We start from the raw sequence: 24,183 nt of genomic DNA on the forward strand, positions 1-24,183 counted from the left end.
AGATATGGTGTTAGCTCACCTGGCACAAAGGGCCAGGTGAGCTTATAGCATAGTGTGGCAACCGTCATCCATCCATCATCATTTTAGGTCACTGGAGATAAAAGTGACCTATTGTGATCCCATTTTGTCTGGTGTCATGTGTGGCGTATCATGTGTCATAAACTTTTAATATTTTCACCTTCTTGGAAAACTACTGAACTGATTTTAATGAAATTTGACAAAAACCTGCCAAAAATGCACTGAATTTGTAAATTGTATGGTCCCAACCACCAGGGGCCTGAGGGGCTGGGCCAAAATGAGTCAAATTGATTGAAAACTTCAAAAACAAAACCCAGGGATGGTAGAATCAAGTACCCAACATGGATGGAAAGGCCTTCAGATGCTTTACCAAAATTGTAAATTTCCTGACCCAGAGTCACATTTCCAGCTGAGGAGGGGCTTAAGATCACGATAGTTTATATAGGAAGCTTAATTTTCTGAACTTTTTTTTCCTGTTGGTTATGATTATTTGGCTATGTGTCCCAAAGGGTCAGAATGATCTAAAGCCATCATGTTTCATCCATCATCATGCACTGTGTGTAAACTTTCCATTCCAATGACTTCTTGACAAAAAGTAAAATGCCCAGGATGCTAATATTGGACCTGTAGCATGTTTGGATGAAGGGCTACCAAGTTTGATAAAATGAATTAGGTTGACCCACTTTCAAGGTCACAGGAGTCAAAAGTGTTGAAATATTTTAACAACTTCTTCTCAATAACCAAAAGGCTGAGAGAACTGATATTGGGTTTGTAGCATGCTGGGATAAAGTGTTACCAATTTTGTTCATGTGATTGACTTTTTCTCTTTTTAAAGGTCAAAGGGGTCAAATGTGTTAAAATCTTCAAACCACCTCTTCTTCATAATTAAAAGGTCCAGGCTGTTGATTATTGGTTCATAGTTGATAAAGGGCTACCAATTTATTCAAATAATTGACTTTGATCAATAATCAAGGTTTGGTCAAACAGTGTGAGTTTTTAAAATTTCTTTTTAACAAGCAATAGGTCTGGAGTAATGATATTTTTGTAGTAGGATGTATAAAGGATGTGATTCAAGATTTGCAGAAAATAATTTTATAAACCAACAATGTCTTCTATGTAAGCTTTAGTGTAATTAAGCAATTTCCTTTAGGCCTATTTGGCCTCATTCATATATATGTCTTTACAGTCTGTGGGCCACTTGTTAATTTAGGATGACAGTTTGATGATATGCCCAAATTGACCTCCACTGGGCTCCAGGGGCTGTTGGATGGGGCCAAAAACTGGCCAAATTCACTGAAATTTCAAAAATCTTCTCAATACTGTCTGATGGTGCTTTACCAAAGTTGTAAATTTCCTTACCCTAGGGTCTTGTATTTACCCATGAGAAGGGGGTAAAATTTACTCTATTTTATATTGGAAAATAACATTTTTGAGTGTAATCTATTTGCTTTTATAAATAGTTCAAACTTGGTTAGAATTATTAGTATAAGCCCAGTTTAATGAGATTCACATATTGACCTCTAGTTTCTCTAGCGACAGTGAAGGCCTTTGGGCCTCTTGTTCTACAAATTGATACTAGTCATGAATGACTGAGAAGATTTGGCCATATTTGGTCAGAAGCCTCCTTCGGAGAAAGGGAACAAAATTTGTAGAAATGGTGGGTCCCCAGGGGCACGAGTTTCGGGGCCCAAAATGGGAAATTTTGCAAGATCTTGAAAACCTTTCTCCTGTTGGGGAATTGTTGCATTTTGCCTAGATTTGGTAACAAGAGGCCCAAGGGGCCTTAACGGTCACCTGAGGAATATATGTCAATATTCTGGGGATTTTAAAATGTTGCAAAAATGTAACAACACTTGTGCAGGACCATGTGTAAAACATCTGTACCAAGTTTGAACATGACCGACCCAATGGTTCTTGAGAGGAAGTCAATAATGTCTTAGCCAAACAGAGGCCAGGGTGGCCATCTTGGATTTTGAATCGCCCCCAAAAAGTTCAAACATTTGCCAGGACCTTGTGTAGAACATTTGTATCAAGTTTCCCCTTTTCCCCCCTATTGGGGCCACACCCTTTTTCTTCCCATGGTTCTTGAGAAGAAGTCATTTAAAGAAGGTTTTTACATATGGCCCCTTTTACACCCCTTATGGGCCCCAAAAGGGAAATAATCACTTTTTCAACATAATTTCATATGTCCTTCACTAAGGGATGCTCTCTACCAAATTTGGTTGAAATCGGTCAAAGTTGAATTTCTGACCCTTTTGAGTGACCCCTAGTGGGGCCGTTTTTGACCCGATTTTTTTTCTTTCGCAAACTTTGTAGACCTTGCCATAAGGACCCTAAATATCAAATATGAATTTAATCTGACTGTTGTTTTACCTAATTTTACCCCCTTTTCACCTCTCCTGGGGCCCCTATTGGGGCCACACCCTTTTTCTTCGCAAACTTGAAGCGGCTTCTCATGGGGATGCTTTGTGTCAAGTTTGGTCAAAATCCATCCCATGGTTCTTGAGAAGAAGTCATTTAAAGAAGGTTTTTACATATGGCCCCTTTTACACCCCTTATGGGCCCCAAAGGGGAAGTAATCACTTTTTTCAACATAATTTCATATGTCTTTCACTAAGGGATGCTTTCTACCAAATTTGGTTGAAATCGGTCAAAGTTGAATTTTTGACCCTTTTGAGCGCCCCAAGTGGGGCCGTTTTTGACCCAATTTTTTTTTTCTTTTGCAAACTTTGTAGACAGATTTAGCTAATTTTACCCCCTTTTCACCCCTTCTGGCGCCCCTATTGGTGCCACGTCCTTTTTCTTCACAACCTTGAATGAAGCGGCTTCCCATGGGGATGCTTTGTGCCAAGTTTGGTCAAAATCCATTCAGTGGTTCTTGAGAAGAAGTCAAATATGTGAAAAGTTAACAACGCACGACGACAGACAAATCATGATGGCAATAGCCTTCGGCTCAGGCGACCTAAAAAGCATTCTTGGGTGAAGAATCAGTTTTGTGTAAATGGTGGGTGACCCCCTAGGGACAGAGGGTTGGTGCTATATGGGAAAATAGGTATGGTGTGTGGTGATGGGTGCTTAGATATATTAGTTGTGATGAAGAAATTTCAGCAGAGCACAGCCATGTCAGAGATATAGGCCCTATGGGCCTAATGTTTTCTGTAAAATTGAGATGATTTAGTTTCAGCAAAGACCACAGATAAAAGGCAGTTTGTAGAGCTCACTATCTGATGACAACAGACAAAAAATAACAAAGTCATGAATGGACTTTCAACGATTTATTATTGGACTGTCTCTAGAGACAGTTCTAGACAAAGAAAATATAAGAGTGGGTCTATGGGTACATATGTAGTAGTGTAATAGTATTGATGGTTCTACACCATTATAATAATCATCACTAGGAACCAGACCAAAAAATGTTTCTATCACATACGATGAGCATGAGAGACTATGACCTACGTTACCACGACAACAGTATACAGGGAACAGTGCTGAGAGGGACACCTTTATACAGGAGTGACAATGGACACACTAACCTGACAGCTGTGTTACAAGTCCACAAATAAGTATATATTCTAATGGTACACTGATGATAAAAGATATTCTCACAATATGCTACATAGTAGGTGTTCACATCACCTTGTAATATAAGCACTTTGTGACAACGAACCATCATACTTTGACAGATATCTGGATAAAAGATTTTCTCTATCAAAGCTTCCATGTATAGGACTAACACAAAAAGACAAGGTTGATCATTTTATTTTTTGGTCTTGTTCTGAATGAATTTTAGACATTCGTATGTTTATTGACTTCTAAAACAAGAGCGACATTCTGCAATGAATGTGTTAGGGACATCCTGACAAGATGTTGGCCTCTTTGTAATACATGGCTGACCAATAAACCATGTTGACCAAATAGTGGTCTATTTGTAACAGCTAGCTGACCAGTAAAACATGTTGACCCACTGTTGGCCTCTTTGTAACACCTAGCTGACCAGTAAAACATCTTGACCAACTGTTGGTCCCTTTGTAACGCATGACTGACCAGTAAACAATGCTGACCAACTGCTGGTCTCTTTTTAACACCTGGCTTATCAGTAAACTATGTTGAACAGCTATTGATGTCTTTTTAACACCTGGCAGACCAATAAACTTTGCTGACCATTTATGGGTCCCATAACACCTGGCTGACCAGTTACTTTGCTGACCATTTCTGGGTCTCATAACACCTGGCTGACCAGTTACTTTGTACACACAGTTTAGTTTATAGCAATGACTGAAAGAGAGTTATAACATATATGAGTAAAATTGTAGAAGACTATGGAGGTTTAAGAAATGTTCGTAGTCTAATATTGTGACCATATCTATTGACTATCAGAGAAATATATACATATAATGAACAAAGTGTGGCAGATCACATAGGAAAAAGTTTGTGTCCAATGGAATGTTCTTACAACAAAAGCTTCAAATCAAACTCATCTGTATCTTTCTCAATATGTTGATTACAATAAAAAATCTATCTTCAGGATGAGCTAAGTGAATTCTCCAGACTTTGGAATGGAAATGTATACCGGTAAATAAGTTTAAGATAAAATTGTAAGCCAAATGGTTGTTCAGGAAATCTGTAGTCTAATTTGGAATGTAAACAAGTTTTATGTAAGTCATATAACACTTTGGATTTCACAAGAGAACAAGGTCAGGGTCATTACACAACACAAAACAATTTGAGACATGACCTTCACCTTGGAATGATTGTAAATTATTAATCTCTCAAATATTAGAACAGATTAACTGAATAAAATTATAATTTTAAAAAAGTAAAACAAGTTGATTCACAACCTAATAAATCTATAGGGATTTAACAACATAGAGAATAACAAATTATATATAAATATTAACACAGTACAGTGTATATAGGATGTTTACTCTTATCCAATCATCACAATTTTATCTATGATAGTCACAGGTATAGATTAATCACTCATCATATACATTGTACAAAGCAGAAAAAAATATGACAAAACATTTTTTTGAATAAAAACATGAAGCAGCATGGTAAATATTGCAGCAAAATATTGGTTGAGTCAATAAGTTTGGGTAACCCGTCCAAGAAGACAACTTTGTTAATAAATCTTTTATCTCTATGTGATGTGGACAGTGTTATCTCAACCCATGAAAGGATATGTCAAGATTGATTGTATCGGGGTAAGAAGTCCCAAATACTATGAGAATATTGCACTTATAGATGACAAAGTACTGTCATTAAAAAGCGGATTTCTAGATCAGGATATGGAAACTTGTCATCGGTAATACAGAAATATTGTGGTCACTGGTAACATTAATTTTAACCTTTGTTATATTGTAATATGACAAGTAAAAAGCAACTTCTTCTGAACCACAGATCCCTATTTTAAAATGCAACTACTGAGAAGTGAGCTTTATTGTTTGGTCACGTGGTCAACACCAGTAAAATTCTCTCTGAATTTCTAGGGTAACTCTTACATCCTCAGCTTGTGTGGAACTGGTGGAACATACGGTACTTGCCTTGATAGGCTAAACAAGGGACATAACTCATAATAATCCATCAAAACTATTGAATTCATCTTCAACCTTGAACACTTCAGTAGCAGGAATACTGTAATTGGAACTATGGGATTCAGATTATGTTTTTTGCTTTTGTTTAGAGAAATAGTTACGTATAACCAAGGGAGATGATTTGAGTAGAGTTGAATGTTTTGACAATAAATCTTTATAATGAACACAACTAATACAGAGTAAAACAAAACTAATGAGGAATTAGGACAAAATTCAGCAATAGAAAGTATAATGAAATGTAAATTTTTTTTTCTCTCGTTACATCTCGGTAAAACATGATTGTGGAGATATATATCATGCTCTCTCATTCACAGAAAACATTGATAGTGAATCAACAAAACCAGTGGATTTCATTAGACAAAACACTGCTGTGACAGCTTATACAATATCATCCAGCTTGTTGATATATCAGTTCAATTCCATAACAAGAAGTTCAGCTTTTTTTTGTCAGTTTATCTACACTTTATGGTAAAGCTTTCTATACATGCAGTATATTTTTCTGTTTAATCATGCAAAAGACTTTTAACAGCAGAGTGTTGAAATCTGATCCTTTGGCATGTAGGTATTCAATATACACAATGAATATCATATTTTAAACAAAAGGAATAAAAATACACGATGATGAATATTAGCAATTTTATATGTAATTAATCTAATGAGATTTTGTCTAATATGTCAGCCCAACTTGGATGAACAATGATACATATATCTACGTTATATTCGGGTAGTCATGTGACTCTCAGATATTTACACATAGAACATCTACCTGGAACATACAGCGCCATCTACACTACTACACTTATGTAGTATTCGTGCTTTCTACACAGGACCTTCCATCTTCTCAGTTGCCATGGCAACTCATGACACAAGGCTCTAACTTTATACACAAGACACATAGTTGTGTAAAATCATGCTCCATTGCCATGACAACCAATACCTGATGGAGGTCTCACCTTTAACATTCACGGAAAGGGAGATAATTAAGGATATGGGCATGTCAGACCTCCAAATGGAGACAGTGCATGATTTGATAATGCACAGTGACAATGTATACATATTTTTTTCTGTGGATGTATGACTTTACACATTGATATATATATTAGAATGTTGACATCTGGATACGTCATTCTTTATATGACTTTATAGAGTGTTTTTGTCATTATTTGGGCCAATCATGAATTTACAAAACTATTTGTATCACTAAATTTATGCATATCAAATTGTCAGTGCTGGTAGGTTTTCTACTTGTAGTATCAACTTCCTACTGCTAGGTTGTATTTAACCTGATCTATACTGACCAACCCCATAATGAAGGATTGACCAGCACTGACCATTCCAACATAATACTGACCAGTTCCTAGTACTGACCAATACTTGACAAGATTGGACTATACCTACCAGTACTGAGGTATATACCCATAAACTGAACTAACTCACGAGATTCATAAACTACAGGGAAGTTATTCCCTATGACGAGGGCAGAAATGTGCAGGAGTCCAAAACAAAGAAATAACCTCTATTACTTAGTTACATGTGAGAAACCTACACATCACAAAGTGTTCGCAGTTATCTGCCCCTGTCAGCCGTGAACACTTAGCATTGACATCCTCCCTGCTGTGGGTTGGTGTTCTCTGTCAGCCTTGTTCCTTTTGTCTGGCTGTTGATAAGAGAAGGATCAGAATCCAAACTTTCAGACATTTTGTCGCAAATGATGTCTACCAATCTCTCAAACACGGCTTTAACGTTGATATTTTCCTTAGCTGATGTCTCGAAGAATTCCAATCCTGAAGGAGACCAAAAATAAATCTAGAAATATCTATAACAGAAATAAAAGCAGAAGATGTGTAATTATTATCCACATAACATAACTGTACCTACATTAAATATAGCAACAATGTTAGCAGCTAAAAACAAATACATCAAGCGAAATATGAAATATAACTCCAAGCATATTCCAGTTCTATTTCAGGACTATTGAATATTCAAGTTCTATTTTTCTATTTTGGGAACATTGAATATTCCAGTTCTATTTCAGGATCATGGAATATTCCAGTTCTATTTCGGGATCATTGAATATTCCAGTTCTATTTCAGGATCATTGAATATTCCAGTTCTATTTCAGGATCATTGAATATTCCAGTTCTATTTCGGGATCATTGAATATTCCAGTTCTATTTCAGGATCATTGAATATTCCAGTTCTATTTCAGGATCATTGAATATTCCAGTTCTATTTCAGGATCATTGAATATTCCAGTTCTATTTCAGGATCATTGAATATTCCAGTTCTATTTCAGGATCATTGAATATTCCAGTTCTATTTCAGGATCATTGAATATTTCAATTGAAGATATGTAATATTCCAGTTCTATTTTTGTTTTATTGTCTTTGTACAATATGATATTACAATTAAGTTTCATCAAAATCCTTGAAGCAAAACTTGAACTTTGCTTGAAAAAGATTTCAATTTCATTATCTGAAGAAAACAAAAGGAAAGCTAGTAATTTCATGTTTCAAAGAACTAAAATTTTCTTAAATTTTCTCAGTACTACTGCTTGATTTAAAATAAGATGCAAATGTACTTGTTCAATGCAAAAGGAAAGAATCCTGCTGCAAGAAAAACAACAAAGAGAGCTTGCAATAACCTAAATTTCACCTATACAGACAGGAAATAGAAAATAATTTGCAAAGAATTTTTGTGAAAGTTTATGTTTGGAAATGAAATTTATTACAAAGTAGGAGTAAATAACAAATGAGTTGGCTCTTCAATGAATCAGAAAATGGCAAGAAGTGATGAGAAAATTGAATCTGAATGAGTTCTTCACATTGACTGACATGCTTTCATTACACTAAACACTGACATTTATAAAACAGTGTAAAGTTCTGTGTCAGTCTCAACATGTCCTATCATACTATTGTTTTTGGCTCTAAACAACAGTAAGTCTCTGTAGCAATAAAGTCCCCATTCCCTCCAGGCACAATACGGTGCTAAATATGCCCTTATACAAGTGACAGTATAAAACTCCCTGTTCACACACTGTACTGAGTTGGTGCCAAACTGGCCCAAAACTGTGATCATTCTTGTGTCTTGTTCTCTCAGCAGACAGAGAAATGGACTATATCAATTCAAATTCAATTGAGCAAAATGCTGACTTCCATCATTTTTCTGCAAAACAGCCAAAAAGCTGTTAGGAATGAATTACATTAGTCTTGCCTTTCCGAAAAAAGTCAATAGAAAATATCTGTTGGCCTGGCTAGAGAATAATATATTTCGAAACCAAACAGAAAATGTCTGTAAGATATAAATGCTGTGGTTTCAATATACATTACTATCACTGTCCAACAAATTTCTACATATATAGAAGTCACAATCTTGACCCTGGAACCCTGAAACACAAACACATCTGTGGTATTGTCTTAGTTTACTTTGTGTCAAGTTTGATCTAAATCCTTTAGACAGTAATAAGAGAGGATGATCAGTAAGAACAGACATTGGTAAAACATTCTTTGTCCCATGAGCTATTAAAACACTGTGTATGATTTACAATTAAAGGGCAATTTTCATTTTCTCTTTTCACACAATATGTAACATGGTAATTTCCCTATCAACAAAAACAAGCTAAATAATTCAATGAAACAATGAATCTGTTTTTCTCTCCATATGATAGGTAAAACTGTGAAGCTGTAAGAAAAGCTGAACACTTATTTCTGGATATATACTGTAACATTGCCAAGTTCAGAGATCTGAGGGATCCATAACTAAAATCTACCTTCTTCTGTTACAGATATTCAATTAACTCTTACAGCCTCACCATCAATGTTAATATTTTTGATGCTGACTTTTCCTTAGGTTTTAGTCCTGGCCCTTCCTGGTCCTTTTTGATCAAATCCCAATTCCCGTGATTTGTCAATCTGGTTATTTCTCTCAGCCCCTGTCCTAACCTAACCCTGCCCCTCTCCCTCTGTCATTCTAGTTGTGTCTCTCAGTCCCTGACCTCACCTAAACCAGCCACTCAACCTCTGTCATTCTAGTTGTTTCTCTCAGCCCCTGTCCTTACCTTACCCTGCCCCTCAACCTCTGTCATTCTGGTTGTGTCTCTCAACCCCTGTTCTTACCTGACACTGCCCCTCAGCCTCTGTAATTCTGGTTGTGTCTTTCAGCCCCTGTCCTTACCTAACCAAGCCCCTCAACCTCTGTAATTCTTGTTGTGTCTCTCAGCTCCTGTCCTTACCTAACCAAGCCCCTCAACCTCTGTCATTCTCGTTGTCTCTCAGCCCCTGTCCTTACCTAACACTGCCCCTCATCCTCTGTCATTCTGGTTGTGTCTCTCAGCCCCTGTCCTTACCTAATCAAGCCCCTCATCCTCTGTTATTCTGGTTGTGTCTCTCAGCCCCTGTCCTTACCTAACCAAGCCCCTCAACCTCTGTAATTCTTGTTGTGTCTCTCAGCTCCTGTCCTTACCTAACCAAGCCCCTCAACCTCTGTCATTCTCGTTGTGTCTCTCAGCCTCTGTCCTTACCTAACACTGCCCCTCATCCTCTGTCATTCTGGTTGTGTCTCCCAGCCTCTGTCATTCTGGTTGTGTCTCCCAGCCACTGTTCTTACCTCACCCTGCCCCTCAACCTCTGTAATTCTGGTTGTGTCTCTCAGCCCCTGTCCTTACCTAACCAAGCCCCTCAACCTCTGTAATTCTTGTTGTGTCTCTCAGCCCCTGTCCTTACCTAATCAAGCCCCTCATCCTCTGTTATTCTGGTTGTGTCTCTCAGCCCCTGTCCTTACCTAACACTGCCCCTCATCCTCTGTTATTCTGGTTGTGTCTCTCAGCCCCTGTCCTTACCTAACCAAGCCCCTCCCCTTCTGTCATTCTGGTTGTGTCTTCCAGCCTCTGTCATTCTGGTTGTGTCTTTCAGCCCCTGTCCTTACCTAACCAAGCCCCTCAACCTCTGTAATTCTTGTTGTGTCTCTCAGCTCCTGCCCTTACCTAACCAAGCCCCTCAACCTCTCTCATTCTCGTTGTCTCTCAGCCCCTGTCCTTACCTAACACTGCCCCTCATCCTCTGTCATTCTGGTTGTGTCTCTCAGCCACTGTTCTTACCTCACCCTGCCCCTCAACCTCTGTAATTCTGGTTGTGTCTCCCAGCCCCTGTCTTTACCTAATCAAGCCCTTCAACCTCTGTCATTCTCGTTGTGTCTCTCAGCCCCTGTCCTTACCTAACACTGCCCCTCATCCTCTGTCATTCTGGTTGTGTCTCTCAGCCCCTGTCCTTACCTAACCAAACCCCTCATTCTCTGTTATTCTGGTTGTGTCTCTCAGCCCCTGTCCTTACCTAACCAAGCCCCTCAACCTCTGTAATTCTTGTTGTGTCTCTCAGCTCCTGTCCTTACCTAACCAAGCCCCTCAACCTCTGTCATTCTCGTTGTGTCTCTCAGCCCCTGTCCTTACCTAACACTGCCCCTCATCCTCTGTTATTCTGGTTGTGTCTCTCAGCCCCTGTCCTTACCTAACCAAGCCCCTCCCCTTCTGTCATTCTGGTTGTGTCTTCCAGCCTCTGTCATTCTGGTTGTGTCTTTCAGCCCCTGTCCTTACCTAACCAAGCCCCTCAACCTCTGTCATTCTCGTTGTGTCTCTCAGCCTCTGTCCTTACCTAACACTGCCCCTCATCCTCTGTCATTCAGGTTGTGTCTCCCAGCCTCTGTCATTCTGGTTGTGTCTCCCAGCCACTGTTCTTACCTCACCCTGCCCCTCAACCTCTGTAATTCTTGTTGTGTCTCTCAGCTCCTGTCCTTACCTAACCAAGCCCCTCAACCTCTGTCATTCTCGTTGTCTCTCAGCCCCTGTCCTTACCTAACACTGCCCCTCATCCTCTGTCATTCTGGTTGTGTCTCTCAGCCACTGTTCTTACCTCACCCTGCCCCTCAACCTCTGTAATTCTGGTTGTGTCTCCCAGCCCCTGTCTTTACCTAATCAAGCCCTTCAACCTCTGTCATTCTGGTTGTGTCTCTCAGCCCCTGTCATTACCTAACCCTGCCCCTCACCCTCTGTCATTCTGGCTGTGTCTCTCAGCCCCTGTCCTTACCTTACCCTGCCCTTCAACCTGTCATTCTGGTAGTGTCTCTCAGCCCCTGTCCTTACCTTACACTGCCCCTCACCCTCTGTCATTCTGGTTGTGTCTCTCAGCCCCTGTCCTAACCTAACCCAGCCCCTCAAACTCTGTCATTCTGGTTGTGTCTCTCAGCCCCTGTCCTAACCTAACCCAGCCCCTCAACCTCTGTCATTCTGGTTGTGTCTTTCAGTCCCTGTACTTACCTAACCCTGCCCCTCTCCTTCTGTCATTCTGGTTGTGTCTCTCAGCCCCTGTATTTACCTAACCCTGCCCCTCTCCTTCTGTCGTTCTGGTTGTGTCTCCCAGCCCCTGTCCTTACCTAACACTGCCCCTCAACCTCTGTCATTCTGGTTGTGTCTCTCAGTCCCTGTCCTTACCTTACACTGCCCCTCAACCTCTGTCATTCTGGATGTGTCTCTCAATCCCTGTCCTTACCTTACACTGCCCCTCAACCTCTGTCATTCTGGATGTGTCTCTCAGCCCCTGTCCTTACCTTACACTGCCCTTCAACCTCTGTCATTCTGGTTGTGTCTCTCAGCCCCTGTCCTAACCTAACCCAGCCCCTCAAACTCTGTAATTCTGGTTGTGTCTCTCAGCCCCTGTCCTAACCTAACCAAGCCCCTCAACCTCTGTCATTCTGGTTGTGTCTCTCAGCCCCTGTCCTAACCTTACCCTGCCCCTCAACCTCTGTCATTCTGGATGTGTCTCTCAGCCCCTGTCCTTACCTAACACTGCCCTTCAACCTCTGTCATTCTGGTTGTGTCTCTCAACCCCTGTCCTAACCTAACCCAGCCCCTCAAACTCTGTAATTCTGGTTGTGTCTCTCAGCCTGGTTGTGTCCTTACCTAACATTGCCCTTAAACCTCTGTCATTCTGGTTGTGTCTCTCAGCCTCTGTCCTTACCTAACACTGCCCTTCAACCTCTGTCATTCTGGTTGTGTCTCTCAGCCCCTGTCCTTACCTTACACTGCCCTTCAACCTCTGTCATTCTGGTTGTGTCTCTCAGCCCCTGTCCTAACCTAACCCAGCCCCTCAAACTCTGTAATTCTGGTTGTGTCTCTCAGCCCCTGTCCTAACCTAACCCAGCCACTCAACCTCTGTCATTCTGGTTGTGTCTCTCAGCCCCTGTCCTAACCTTACCCTGCCCCTCAACCTCTGTCATTCTGGATGTATCTCTCAGCCCCTGTCCTTACCTAACACTGCCCTTCAACCTCTGTCATTCTGGTTGTGTCTCTCAACCCCTGTCCTAACCTAACCCAGCCCCTCAAACTCTGTAATTCTGGTTGTGTCTCTCAGCCTGGTTGTGTCCTTACCTAACATTGCCCTTAAACCTCTGTCATTCTGGTTGTGTCTCTCAGCCTCTGTCCTTACCTAACACTGCCCTTCAACCTCTGTCATTCTGGTTGTGTCTCTCAGCCCCTGTCCTTACCTAACCTTGCTCCTCAATTTCTGTCATTCCACTTGTGTCTCTAAGCCCCTGTCCTTACCTAAACCAGCCCCGCAACCTCTGTCATTCTGGTTGTGTCTCTCAACATCTGATGTCATCTAACCCTTCCAATCAGCCTCTAACATTCTGCCCCTGTCCTCCAGCTCCCATGCAATCAGTTTTGTTTAAGACAAATTCCAATTCTTACCATTTGAATTAAGAAATGATGAGATTTAGCTTTGCATTTTTGATTGTTTTTGTATTTTATATCAATTACTATTGTTCTGTAGCAAATCAATGAGAAATCAGAAAGAATTCAGTTGATCAATAGACAATCAGCAGACTCTTCCCACATGAATCTTTTGATGTTGCTATTTATTTCTGAAGGCTGTCATTATAGAATCATTACAACGATGGCTTGGAGCCAGAATCTGTCAGTGTTCACCGTATTTTTATCAGAATAACAAAGGAATTTAGGTCAGCAGCACCAATATAACACTGGTAACTTGTTTGATTTTGTGATAGATCAGGGAATAATCATGTTTACATAGTACAATCAAATGTAAAGCAACTAAGTTTTCAGATTCAGCATGTGAAATTAGCGTAAGAAGAGGATTCAGCACCATATGAACCCAGAGAATAGTCAGGTGTTTTTCTCGATTTTACAACCTACCATTCAAATATATATCCTATCTTATACTTCAAATCATGAACCCTGTAAAAAAATAAGTATTGATATTGGTATCAACCCCTAGAACCAATATACAAGAGATCCCAGTGGGATCTTGACGCCCACCATTTGAGGATCTATTTTCAGTTCTTGAAGATTTGCTAATTAATTTTTTTTTTTGTTGCAGGTGTTGTAAATGTTCATGAACTGGTCTTGAATGTACTCAATGATGGCACAAGATATTTTTATAGGGATACAGTGATAAAATGAACACCATTTATTAAGTTGTATACTTATTAAATTCAAAATGAATAATGATGGTGATGATGATGATGAAATGATGCACATGTACAAGAGTGCAACAAGTATAATAAAAGTTCAAAGTTTTTTAAAACTATTTTTTTTTTTTTTTAAATTTTAAATTTTGAAGTTTATTTTATTACATTAATGTTTTTGTAACACTAACACTTAAATATTAGGAATTGTTGACATTTTTAATAAATCAAATCTTCTGTTACTTCTCATGTGTCAACCCATATGCCATTAACTCAATTCATTGCATAGTTTAGTATACACCCTAAACAGTGTATTTATCAATGTTTACTTAAATTAGAAAGTCTGAAACTTGAGAATGACTGATCATGTAGGTAAGAAATAGCCATAAAACAATCACTCGCTGTTCAAATCCAAGATGGAGAGCCATAGGCCATTTTGTTTTTCAGATCATTTTAAATATGGGACAATGCTTAACTAGGTACCAAGAGGAAGCTAACTATGAAATTTGAGAAGAATCCTGTCACAGCAATAACAAACTACTGTCTTACTGTCAACATCCAAGATGGCTGCCTGTGGGCCACCTTGATTTCAAATCAGTCCAAAAAAGGTACAATGCACAACTAGGGACCAAGGGAAACCAATACCTATGAAATATCAGAAGGATCCATCCAGTACTTTCCCAGAAATAGCGATAACAAACTTTTACTTTCAAAATCCAAGATGGCCATCTGTGGGCAATCTTGAATTCGAATCAGTCCAAAAAAAGGTACACTGCACAACTAGGGACCAAAGGGAAGCTCCATATGAAATTTGACAAAGATCCATCCAGTACTTTCTCAGAAATTGCGGTAACAAACTTTTACTTTCAAAATAAAGCTGCCATCTTGAATTCGGATCAGTCCAAAAAGGTATAATGCACAACTAAGGACCAAAGGGAACTGGCACATGAAATTTGAGATAGATCCATCAAGTACTTTCCCAGAAATAGCAGTAACAAACTTTTACTTTAAAACTCCAAGATGGCCGCCTGTCAGCCATCTTGAATTCGAATCAGTCCAAGAAAGGTGCAATGCACAACTAGAGACCAAGGGGAACCTGCATATGAAATTTGAGAAAGATCCATCCAGAACTTTTCCAGAAATAGCAGTAACAAGAATTGTTTACGGACGGACTGACGGCTCGATGGACAGACGGACCACGAAAGCAGGGCAATATGAATAGCCCATCATCTGATGATGGTGGGCTAAAAATACAACATAACTCTGGACTCTCTAAGTTAATATACATGACTCCTACATAACCCAGTACTCTCTAAGTTAATATACATGACTCCTACATAACCCAATACTCTCTAAGTTAATATACATGACTCCTACATAACCCTGGACTCTCTAAGTTAACATACAGGAGTCCTACATAACCCTGGACTCTCTAAATTAACATACAGGAGTCCTACATAACCCAGGACTCTCTAAATTAACATACATGACTCCTACATAACCCATGACTCTCTAAATTAATATACATGACTCCTACATAACCCAGTACTCTATAAGTTAATATACATGACTCCTACATAACCCAGTACTATCTAAGTTAATATACATGACTCCTACATAACCCTGGACTCTCTAAGTTAACATACAGGAATCCTACATAACCCAGGACTCTCTAAATTATCATACATGGCTCTTACATAAACCTGGACTCTCTAAATTATCGTACATGGCTCTTACATAAACCTGGACTCTCTAAATTATCATACATGAATCCTACATAACCCAGGACTCTCTAAATTATCATACATGGCTCTTACATAACCCTGGACTCCCTAAATTATCATACATGGCTCCTACGTAAACCTGGACTCTCTAAATTATCATACATGAATCCTACATAACCCAGGACTCTCTAAATTAACATACATGGCTCTTACATAGACCTGGACTCTTAAAGTTGGCATCTAGTTCTCTTGTATAACCTTGAAAATGAATGCTATGCTAGGTGTAAAGTTTGCCTTTTGAGACCACCCCCCATATGAAAGCTGTCCAATCTGGACATGAACAGAGGTAAATCAATTTGAGACTAATTATGATAATGGTTATTGATACTGGCCTACAGCACTACTACAGCCCTTAACTGGCTATTGATCTTTACCACTAAATCCTATTTATATCAGCAGTTCCCAACCATTCACTGGTTCTCTTTAGATTCCAAGTTTAAGATTTTCAGATTCTGCCAGTAAATTCATATGTATGAATTCAGACTCATTTCTGTAAATCTGTATCAATGAATTCAAACCCCAACTTCCCTTTATTCGGGCAGTAGGGTTTCTGGCTAGAAACTGAAGGGTCATAAGTTTTAGGCAAGGTGTTTTCATTATTCCTTGCTATTACAACTTAATGTATATATCAAGTTATTGATCAGATTAGTTTCTAGTTCTGTGCACACTTAAACAAGTCAAGGATTTTGTACAGAGCGCTGAGAGGTTTAGGAAAATGCAGCATTCATATTTACTATAACCAAATGTACAGAAATCCATTCAGTTAATTTATTGGAAGAAGGGTTTTTTTTGTACCAAGACAGACAGCACAGTTAAGGTTAGCTCTCATTACCATCACTTTTGATAATAAGAGACCCCTTTATATATTGTATATAGTATTATTCATATAACGGTTGGCACTAATTCTTTTAACTTCAGCATGTTTGTTATGTAACAAAAAATACATGCACTAAGGTACAGGCAAACTGCCACCTGGTGGTGACCTAAGCAAAGGCAAACTGCCATCTGGTGGTGACCTAAGCAAAGGCAAACTGCCACCTGGTGGTGACCTAAGCACAGGCAAGCTGCCACCTGGTGGTGACCTAAGCACAGGCAAGCTGCCATCTGGTGGTGACATAAGCACAGGCAAACTGCCACCTGGTGGTGACCTAAGCAAAGGCAAACTGCCACCTGGTGGTGACCTAAGCAAAGGCAAACTGCCACATGGTGGTGACCTAAGCACAGGCAAGCTGCCACCTGGTGCTGACCTAAGCACAGGCAAGCTGCCATCTGGTGCTGACATAAGCACAGGCAAACTGCCACCTGGTGGTGACCTAAGCACAGGCAAACTGCCACCTGGTGGTGACCTAAGCACAGGCAAGCTGCCATCTGGTGGTGACCTAAGCACAGGCAAACTGCCACCTGGCCCCAGTTGTTCAAAAGTTGATTAGAATTCACCACTGGTTAGCGAAAAAATCAATTTGTTGTTGCTTAAAAACACTGGTATTAAAAGCAAAATTGATACACAAAAATATCAATCTGACATGTATTAAAAAACCTGCAGCTGTGAAATATCAACAAACCTTCTCATAATTGTACAATTCATATGTAGAATTTTTCACTAATCACTGGTTCACTCTAAACAGCTCTGAGCAGCTGGGGCCTGGTAGTGACCTAAGCACCACTACAAACTGTCACCTGGTGATGACCTAGGCACCACTACAAATTGACATCTGGTGGTGACCTAAGCACCACTACAAATTGACATGTAGTGGTGACCTAAGCACCACTACAAACTGTCACCTGGTGGTGACCTAAGCACCACTACACACTGCTACCTGGTGGTGACCTAGGCACTGGCAAACTATCACCTGATGGTGACCTAAGCACCACTCAAACTGCTACCTGTTGGTGACCTAAGCACCACTACACATTGCCACCTAATGGTGACCTAAGCACCACTATATACTGTCACCTAATGGTGACCTAAGCACCACTATATACTGTCACCTGGTGGTGACCTAAGCACCACTACACACTGCTACCTGGTGGTGACCTAGGCACTGGAAAACTATCACCTGATGGTGACCTAAGCACCACTCAAACTGCTACCTGTTGGTGACCTAAGCACCACTACACACTGCCACCTAATGGTGACCTAAGCACCACTATATACTGTCACCTGGTGGTGACCTAGCACCTAAGCACCACTATAAACTGTCACCTGGTGGTGACCTAAGCACCACTACAAATTGACGTGTGGTGGTGACCTAAGCACCACTACAAACTGTCACCTGGTGGTGACCTAGGCACCACTACACACTGATACCTTGTGGTGACCTAGGCACCACTACAAACTGCCACCTGGCGGTGACCTAAGTACCAATATAAACTGCCACCTGGTGGTGACCTAAGCACCACTACAAACTATAACCTGATGGTGAACAAGGCACCACTACAAATTGACATCTGGTGGTGACCTAAGCACCACTACTAATTGCTACCTGGTGGTGACCTAGGCATCACTACACACTGCCACCTAGTGGTGACCTAAGCTTCACTACAAACTGTCACCTGGTGGTGACCTAGGCACTTCTCCACACTGTAACCTAGTGGTGACCTAAGCACCACTACAAACTGACACCTGGTGGTGATCTAGGCACCACTTCACACTGTAACCTAGTGGTGACCTAAGCACCACTATAAACTGTAACCTGTTGGTGTCCTTGGCACAGGCAAACTGCCATCTGGTGGTGACCTAGGCACCACTACAAACTGCCACCTTGTGGTGACCTAGGCACCACTACACACTGCCACCTAGTGGTGGCCTTGGCACCACTACAAACTGACACCTGGTGGTGACCTAGGCACCACTACAAACTGTAACCTGTTGGTGTCCTAGGCACAGGCAAACTGCCATCTGGTGGTGACCTAAGCACCACTACAAACTGCCACCTTGTGGTGACCTAGGCACCACTACACACAGCCACCTAGTGGTGACCTTGACACCACTACACACTGCCACCTGGTGGTGACCTATACACCACTACACACTACCACCTTGTGGTGACCTACGCACCACTATGCACTGCCACCTTGTGGTGACCTACGCACCACTATACACTGCTACCTGATGGTGACCTTGGCACCGCTATACATTGCGACCTTGTGGTGACTTAGGCATAGCTACAAACTACAGTTGGCCATGATGGTGCTGTGTTGGACTCAGAAAAGATCATTTTGTACAGCGAAGATGTACCTATTTGGTCGGCCAGCTGCTTGCCTCTCTCTGTGGATACCACTCTCTCATCCTCAAGGTCACACTTGTTTCCCACTAAAACAATCTGTGCATTATCCCATGAGTATGTCTTGATCTGAGTACACCTGCAATGTAACAATAGGGCACAGTTCAAAGAGACATAACTGCACAGAACCCAAAGGGAGATAACTGCACAGAACCCGAAGGGAGATAACTGTACAGAGGTCCTTGTAACATCTCTTCTATTCCTGTCTTTCTCTTGAATGTTCTTCACTGAAAAAAATCCTGTCTAAAAGGAAAATGGTTAATGGTGCAGGCAAGCAATAAAAAGGTGCATTCTAGGAGGCAACTACACTACATGTTAAAAGCTTTTTAAGCCTGCAACACTAGCTAACAACCATTCCAAGCTGTGCATACACAGAACCTCAAACCATCAGAAAAAGCTCTCACAAAAATCTACAGAAATTAGTCCAATGGGTTCTTGTCACACAGAATTACCAGTCACATTATTTATGGGCTATCTAGTAAAGACAATAACTAAATTTTCTTGGAACTTGTCCAACAAAAATATTATACCTATAAAGATTTATTTTTCAACAAAATAAAAACTTTCAGATCATGGAATCCATTGTATGACAAGCACTCATTGATCTAGAAAACAACATGTTTCAATATGAGCAAAATCAATCAGGAAAAAGGAAGACCAAACACTTGTAAGATTCAGATCAATGACTCCTCCTAGAGTGGAATCAGTCTGGCTACGTACCCTTATCAATTATTCTGTATTGTTTCCACATATTTTGGTTCTCATTAAGAAAATCAATGGGGAATTCCTTCGGCCATGTTTCTAGTAAGGAATGGTGTCTAGAATTTTCGAAGAGGAAAAATATCTAAAAAGAATGTTTTTGCTTTCTATAAATTTGCCCAATATTAACATTAAGTTGTACCTGTGATGATGGAGTCACAGATCTGTTGTCTCTTGGTCAAAATAACAATATATCAAAACAAACTTCCAAATTTTACAAGAAGATGTCACATACATACACAGGTTACAGAGGACTTTTTATATATTTAACCTACTGACTTTTCATTGGATTATTATTTCATCTACAATATTTCTGTTGTCATCTCCTATATAAAGAATTATGAGATACAACAATAAATATTTGAAATCATCACAGCCGTGGACACATTGATGTGTCAAAGGTGTTCTTTTATTTTATTTCCTTTACAATGTATGTATGTGAAAACTGCCCACAAACTTTGAACAAATGCAGCCTTTAATAGAAGGGGCTGGCAGTAAGTATAAGCAGGTGTAAACATAGCCAAGCATGCAAGGAGCTCGCTGTCAGCAGTGTTACCTAAGTCCTTGGCCAGTTCCTCTCCTGACTTAGTGGACACACAGCGCGACTCTTCAATGTCGCACTTGTTACCCACTAGTAAGACGCAGGCGTTACTCCATGCATGGGTCTTGATCTGAGTACACCTAGTCACAATACAAGCAGAGACAGAGAGTGACAACAGGACAACAACAAAACCATTCTCACAACATCTAGTGCTATAACATGGTCACAACATTTAGTGTTAACACCCCCACAACATTTAGTGTTAACATCCCCACAACATATAGTGTTAACATCCCCACAACATCTAGTGTTAACATCCCCACAACATTCCGTGTATTCCCCACAACATCTAGTGCTAAATCCCCACAACATATAGTGTTAACATCCCCTCAACATATAGTGTTAACATCCCAACCAAATTCCTTGTTAACATCCCCACAACATTTAGTGTTAACATCCCCACAACATCTAGTGCTATAACATGGTCACAACATTTAGTGTTAACACCCCCACAACATTTAGTGTTAACATCCCCACAACATCTAGTGTTAACATCCCCACAACATATAGTGTTAACATCCCCACAACATCTAGTGTTAACATCCCCTCAACATTTAGTGTTAACATCCCCACAACATCTAGTGCTAACATCCCCACAACATCTGGTGTTAACATCCCCACAACATTCCGTGTTAACATTCTAATAACATCTAGTGTTAACATCCCCACAACAACTAGTGTTAACATCCCCACAACATATAGTGTTAACATCCCCTCAACATATAGTGTTAACATCCCCACAACATTTAGTGTTAACATCCCCTCAACATACAGTGTTAACATCCCCACAACATTTAGTGTTAACATCCCCACAACATCTAGTTTTAACATCCCCTCAACATATAGTGTTAACATCCCCACAACATCTAGTGTTAACATCCCCACAACATCTAGTGTTAACATCCCCACAACATTCCGTGTATTCCCCACAACATCTAGTGCTAAATCCCCACAACATCTAGTGTTAACATCCCCTCAACATATAGTGTTAACATCTCCACAACATTTAGTGTTAACATCTCCACAATGTTCCGTGTTAACATCCCCACAACATTCCGTGTATTCCCCACAACATCTAGTGCTAAATCCCCACAACATATAGTGTTAACATCCCCTCAACATATAGTGTTAACATCCACTCAACATATAGTGTTAACATCCCCACAACATATAGTGTTAACATCCCCACAACATCTAGTGCTAAATCCCCACAACATATAGTGTTAACATCCCCACAACATCTAGTGTTAACATCCCCACAACATATAGTGTTAACACCCCCACAACATCTAGTGTTAACATCCCCACAACATATAGTGTTAACATTCCCTCAACATCTAGTGTTGACATCCCCACAACATCTAGTATTATCATCCCCATAACATCTAGTGTTAACATCCCCTCAACATTTAGTGTTAACATCTCCACAATGTTCCGTGTTAACATCCCCACAACATTCCATGTTAACATCCCCACAACATCTAGTGCTAACATCCTCTAAACATGTAGTGTTAAAATCCCCACAATAATTAAGAGTTAACATCCTCTAAACATTTGGTGTTAGAGGTTACATCATGTTGTAATCCCCACAAGGCCTACTTTTAACATTTATACAATTTCAAACTAAAATCAGCACGGGTAATATCACTAGTCTAATCTAAATTCTAATATACTTGTAAATACCAAGAAACCCTTCAGCACAAAATATAGTGTTGTTGTTTAAAACCAATAAAGTACAATAATATACACAGCTAGATAGTTTTTCCTAAAAACATTGCAATAAATGGTTAATAAGGCACAGCTGTAAACAATTTGATATGCAAATATAAATATGTTTAATAACTGCTACAGGCTGTGAAATATCATTGTTAAATAATGTTTATTAAGACATTACTACAAACTGTTTGATAAGACATTGCTACACACTGTTTAATAAGACATTACTACACACTGTTTGATAAGACATTACTACAAACTGTTTGATAAGACATTACTACAAACTGTTTGATAAGACATTGCTACACACTGTTTGATAAGACCTTGCTACACACTGTTTGATAAGACATTGCTACAAACTGTTTGATAAGACATTATTACACACTGTTTGATAAGACATTACCACATACTGTTTGATAAGACATTATTGCACACTGTTTGATAAGACATTATTACAAACTGTTTGATAAGACATTACTACAAACTGTTTGATAAGACATTACTTCACACTGTTTGATAAGACATTACTACAAACTGTTTGATAAGACATTGTTACAAACTGTGTGATAAGACATTACTACACACTGTTTGATAAGACATTATTACACACTTTTTGATTAGACATTATTACAAACTGTTTGATAAGACATTACTACAAACTGTTTGATAAGACATTACTTCACACTGTTTGATAAGACATTACTACAAACTGTTTGATAAGACATTGTTACAAACTGTGTGATAAGACATTACTACACACTGTTTGATAAGACATTATTACACACTTTTTGATTAGACATTACTACAAACTGTTTGATAAGACATTGTTATATGCTTTTCATTTAGACATTACTTCATACTGTTTATTGAGACAAAGTAGACATCTCCTGTTTTGTGCAGATATACTTCACACATGGACACAGACAAATACTACACTTTTTGCTGGGGGTTGTATCAGAAAAAAAAAAAAAAAAAATTCCAGATATATAATATATTACATATCTTCATCTTTTTTAACTATGTCAATCAATTAGTTTAATTCTGACCCTTGTAAGAGTTTTGTAAGGCAAACATATTCATCAAAATTTGTTTAATGGACCGATATGTTGGTTCAGATGCTAATTATACACATTTTTCTAAAAGGACACTTGATCATTCCTAATAAACATGTTTTAATTTTTGTTTTGTGGTGATATCGCTTCAAACTTGTGTATCGGGCATTTTACACTGGGGTGTACCATATTTTCCAGCCTATAACCCAGGACTCTTTTCCTTGTGAGTTCGGCGTACGGCTTATATGCCAGAGCAGCTTATATGTGGACGAAACCAAAAATATCAGCAGAATGGGAAAAAAATCTAGTATCAGTAAAATAAGTCATAAACTGTTTTACGAATACCACGTGTTGGTGACTGTAACAAATACGTCCCTAAAATAAAGGATTATCTGTGCAAAAATCATCAGTAAAGTTTCTTAAAAGTTACACTGAGAATCTGGACAAAAAGCTTCCTGTTACCTGTATATCAAACATCAAAACAATGGTCATCATATCATAAGAAAGGGTGTAGCTTATACATGGATGAAATTGTGAAAATCGTTCAAAAGCGGCTCTGCAGCTTATACACAGGTGCGGTTTACAGGGCTGGAAAATATGGTACATCTTGGCAACTGCTGGTTCTTATAAATCTGACACTACCGTGTAGACATACATGGCTTGTTGACATATGTGACATGTTAAAGATGCTACACCTAAAACAAACAGCAATAATTACCATTTGAAAACAGAATTAGCTCATTTGAGAATTAGGACACAAACCCCAGAACAATGCATGTGTAAAATGTAGATAAAAGGTATTTCTGAGAACTGTTGTCTGAAATTTTGGTGTTTCATAAAACCATGAAAAAATATCATTTATCACTTCTGATTTTCAATCAGCATTGTATATATATATAT

At 39.4% G+C, this 24,183-nt stretch overlaps 1 protein-coding gene across 4 annotated transcripts in view; it reads right to left on the reverse strand.

Moving 5' to 3' along the window:
- Nucleotides 1-3,278: 3,278 nt before the first annotated feature.
- LOC132545107 (ras-related protein Rab-3-like) overlaps nt 3,279-24,183 on the reverse strand; it is a 73,508-nt gene continuing 52,603 nt past the window's right edge. For 3 of the 4 annotated variants that reach the window (XM_060208774.1, XM_060208772.1, XM_060208775.1), the window contains exons 4-5: nt 19,110-19,234; nt 3,279-7,396 (exon numbers count right to left, since the gene is read on the reverse strand). In XM_060208774.1, coding sequence (XP_060064757.1) covers nt 7,206-7,396; nt 19,110-19,234 — 316 coding nt within the window. In that variant the 3' untranslated portion in view covers nt 3,279-7,205. Of the gene's footprint in view, nt 7,397-19,109; nt 19,235-20,470; nt 20,596-24,183 lie in introns of all 4 variants that reach the window. The other variant, XM_060208773.1, reaches the window with a different exon arrangement.

This window comes from Ylistrum balloti, unplaced genomic scaffold (assembly GCF_031769215.1).
Source record: "Ylistrum balloti isolate Yb309-2 unplaced genomic scaffold, AGI_CSIRO_Ybal_v1 Utg369828, whole genome shotgun sequence".
NCBI classification, from domain to species: Eukaryota; Metazoa; Mollusca; class Bivalvia; order Pectinida; family Pectinidae; genus Ylistrum; species Ylistrum balloti.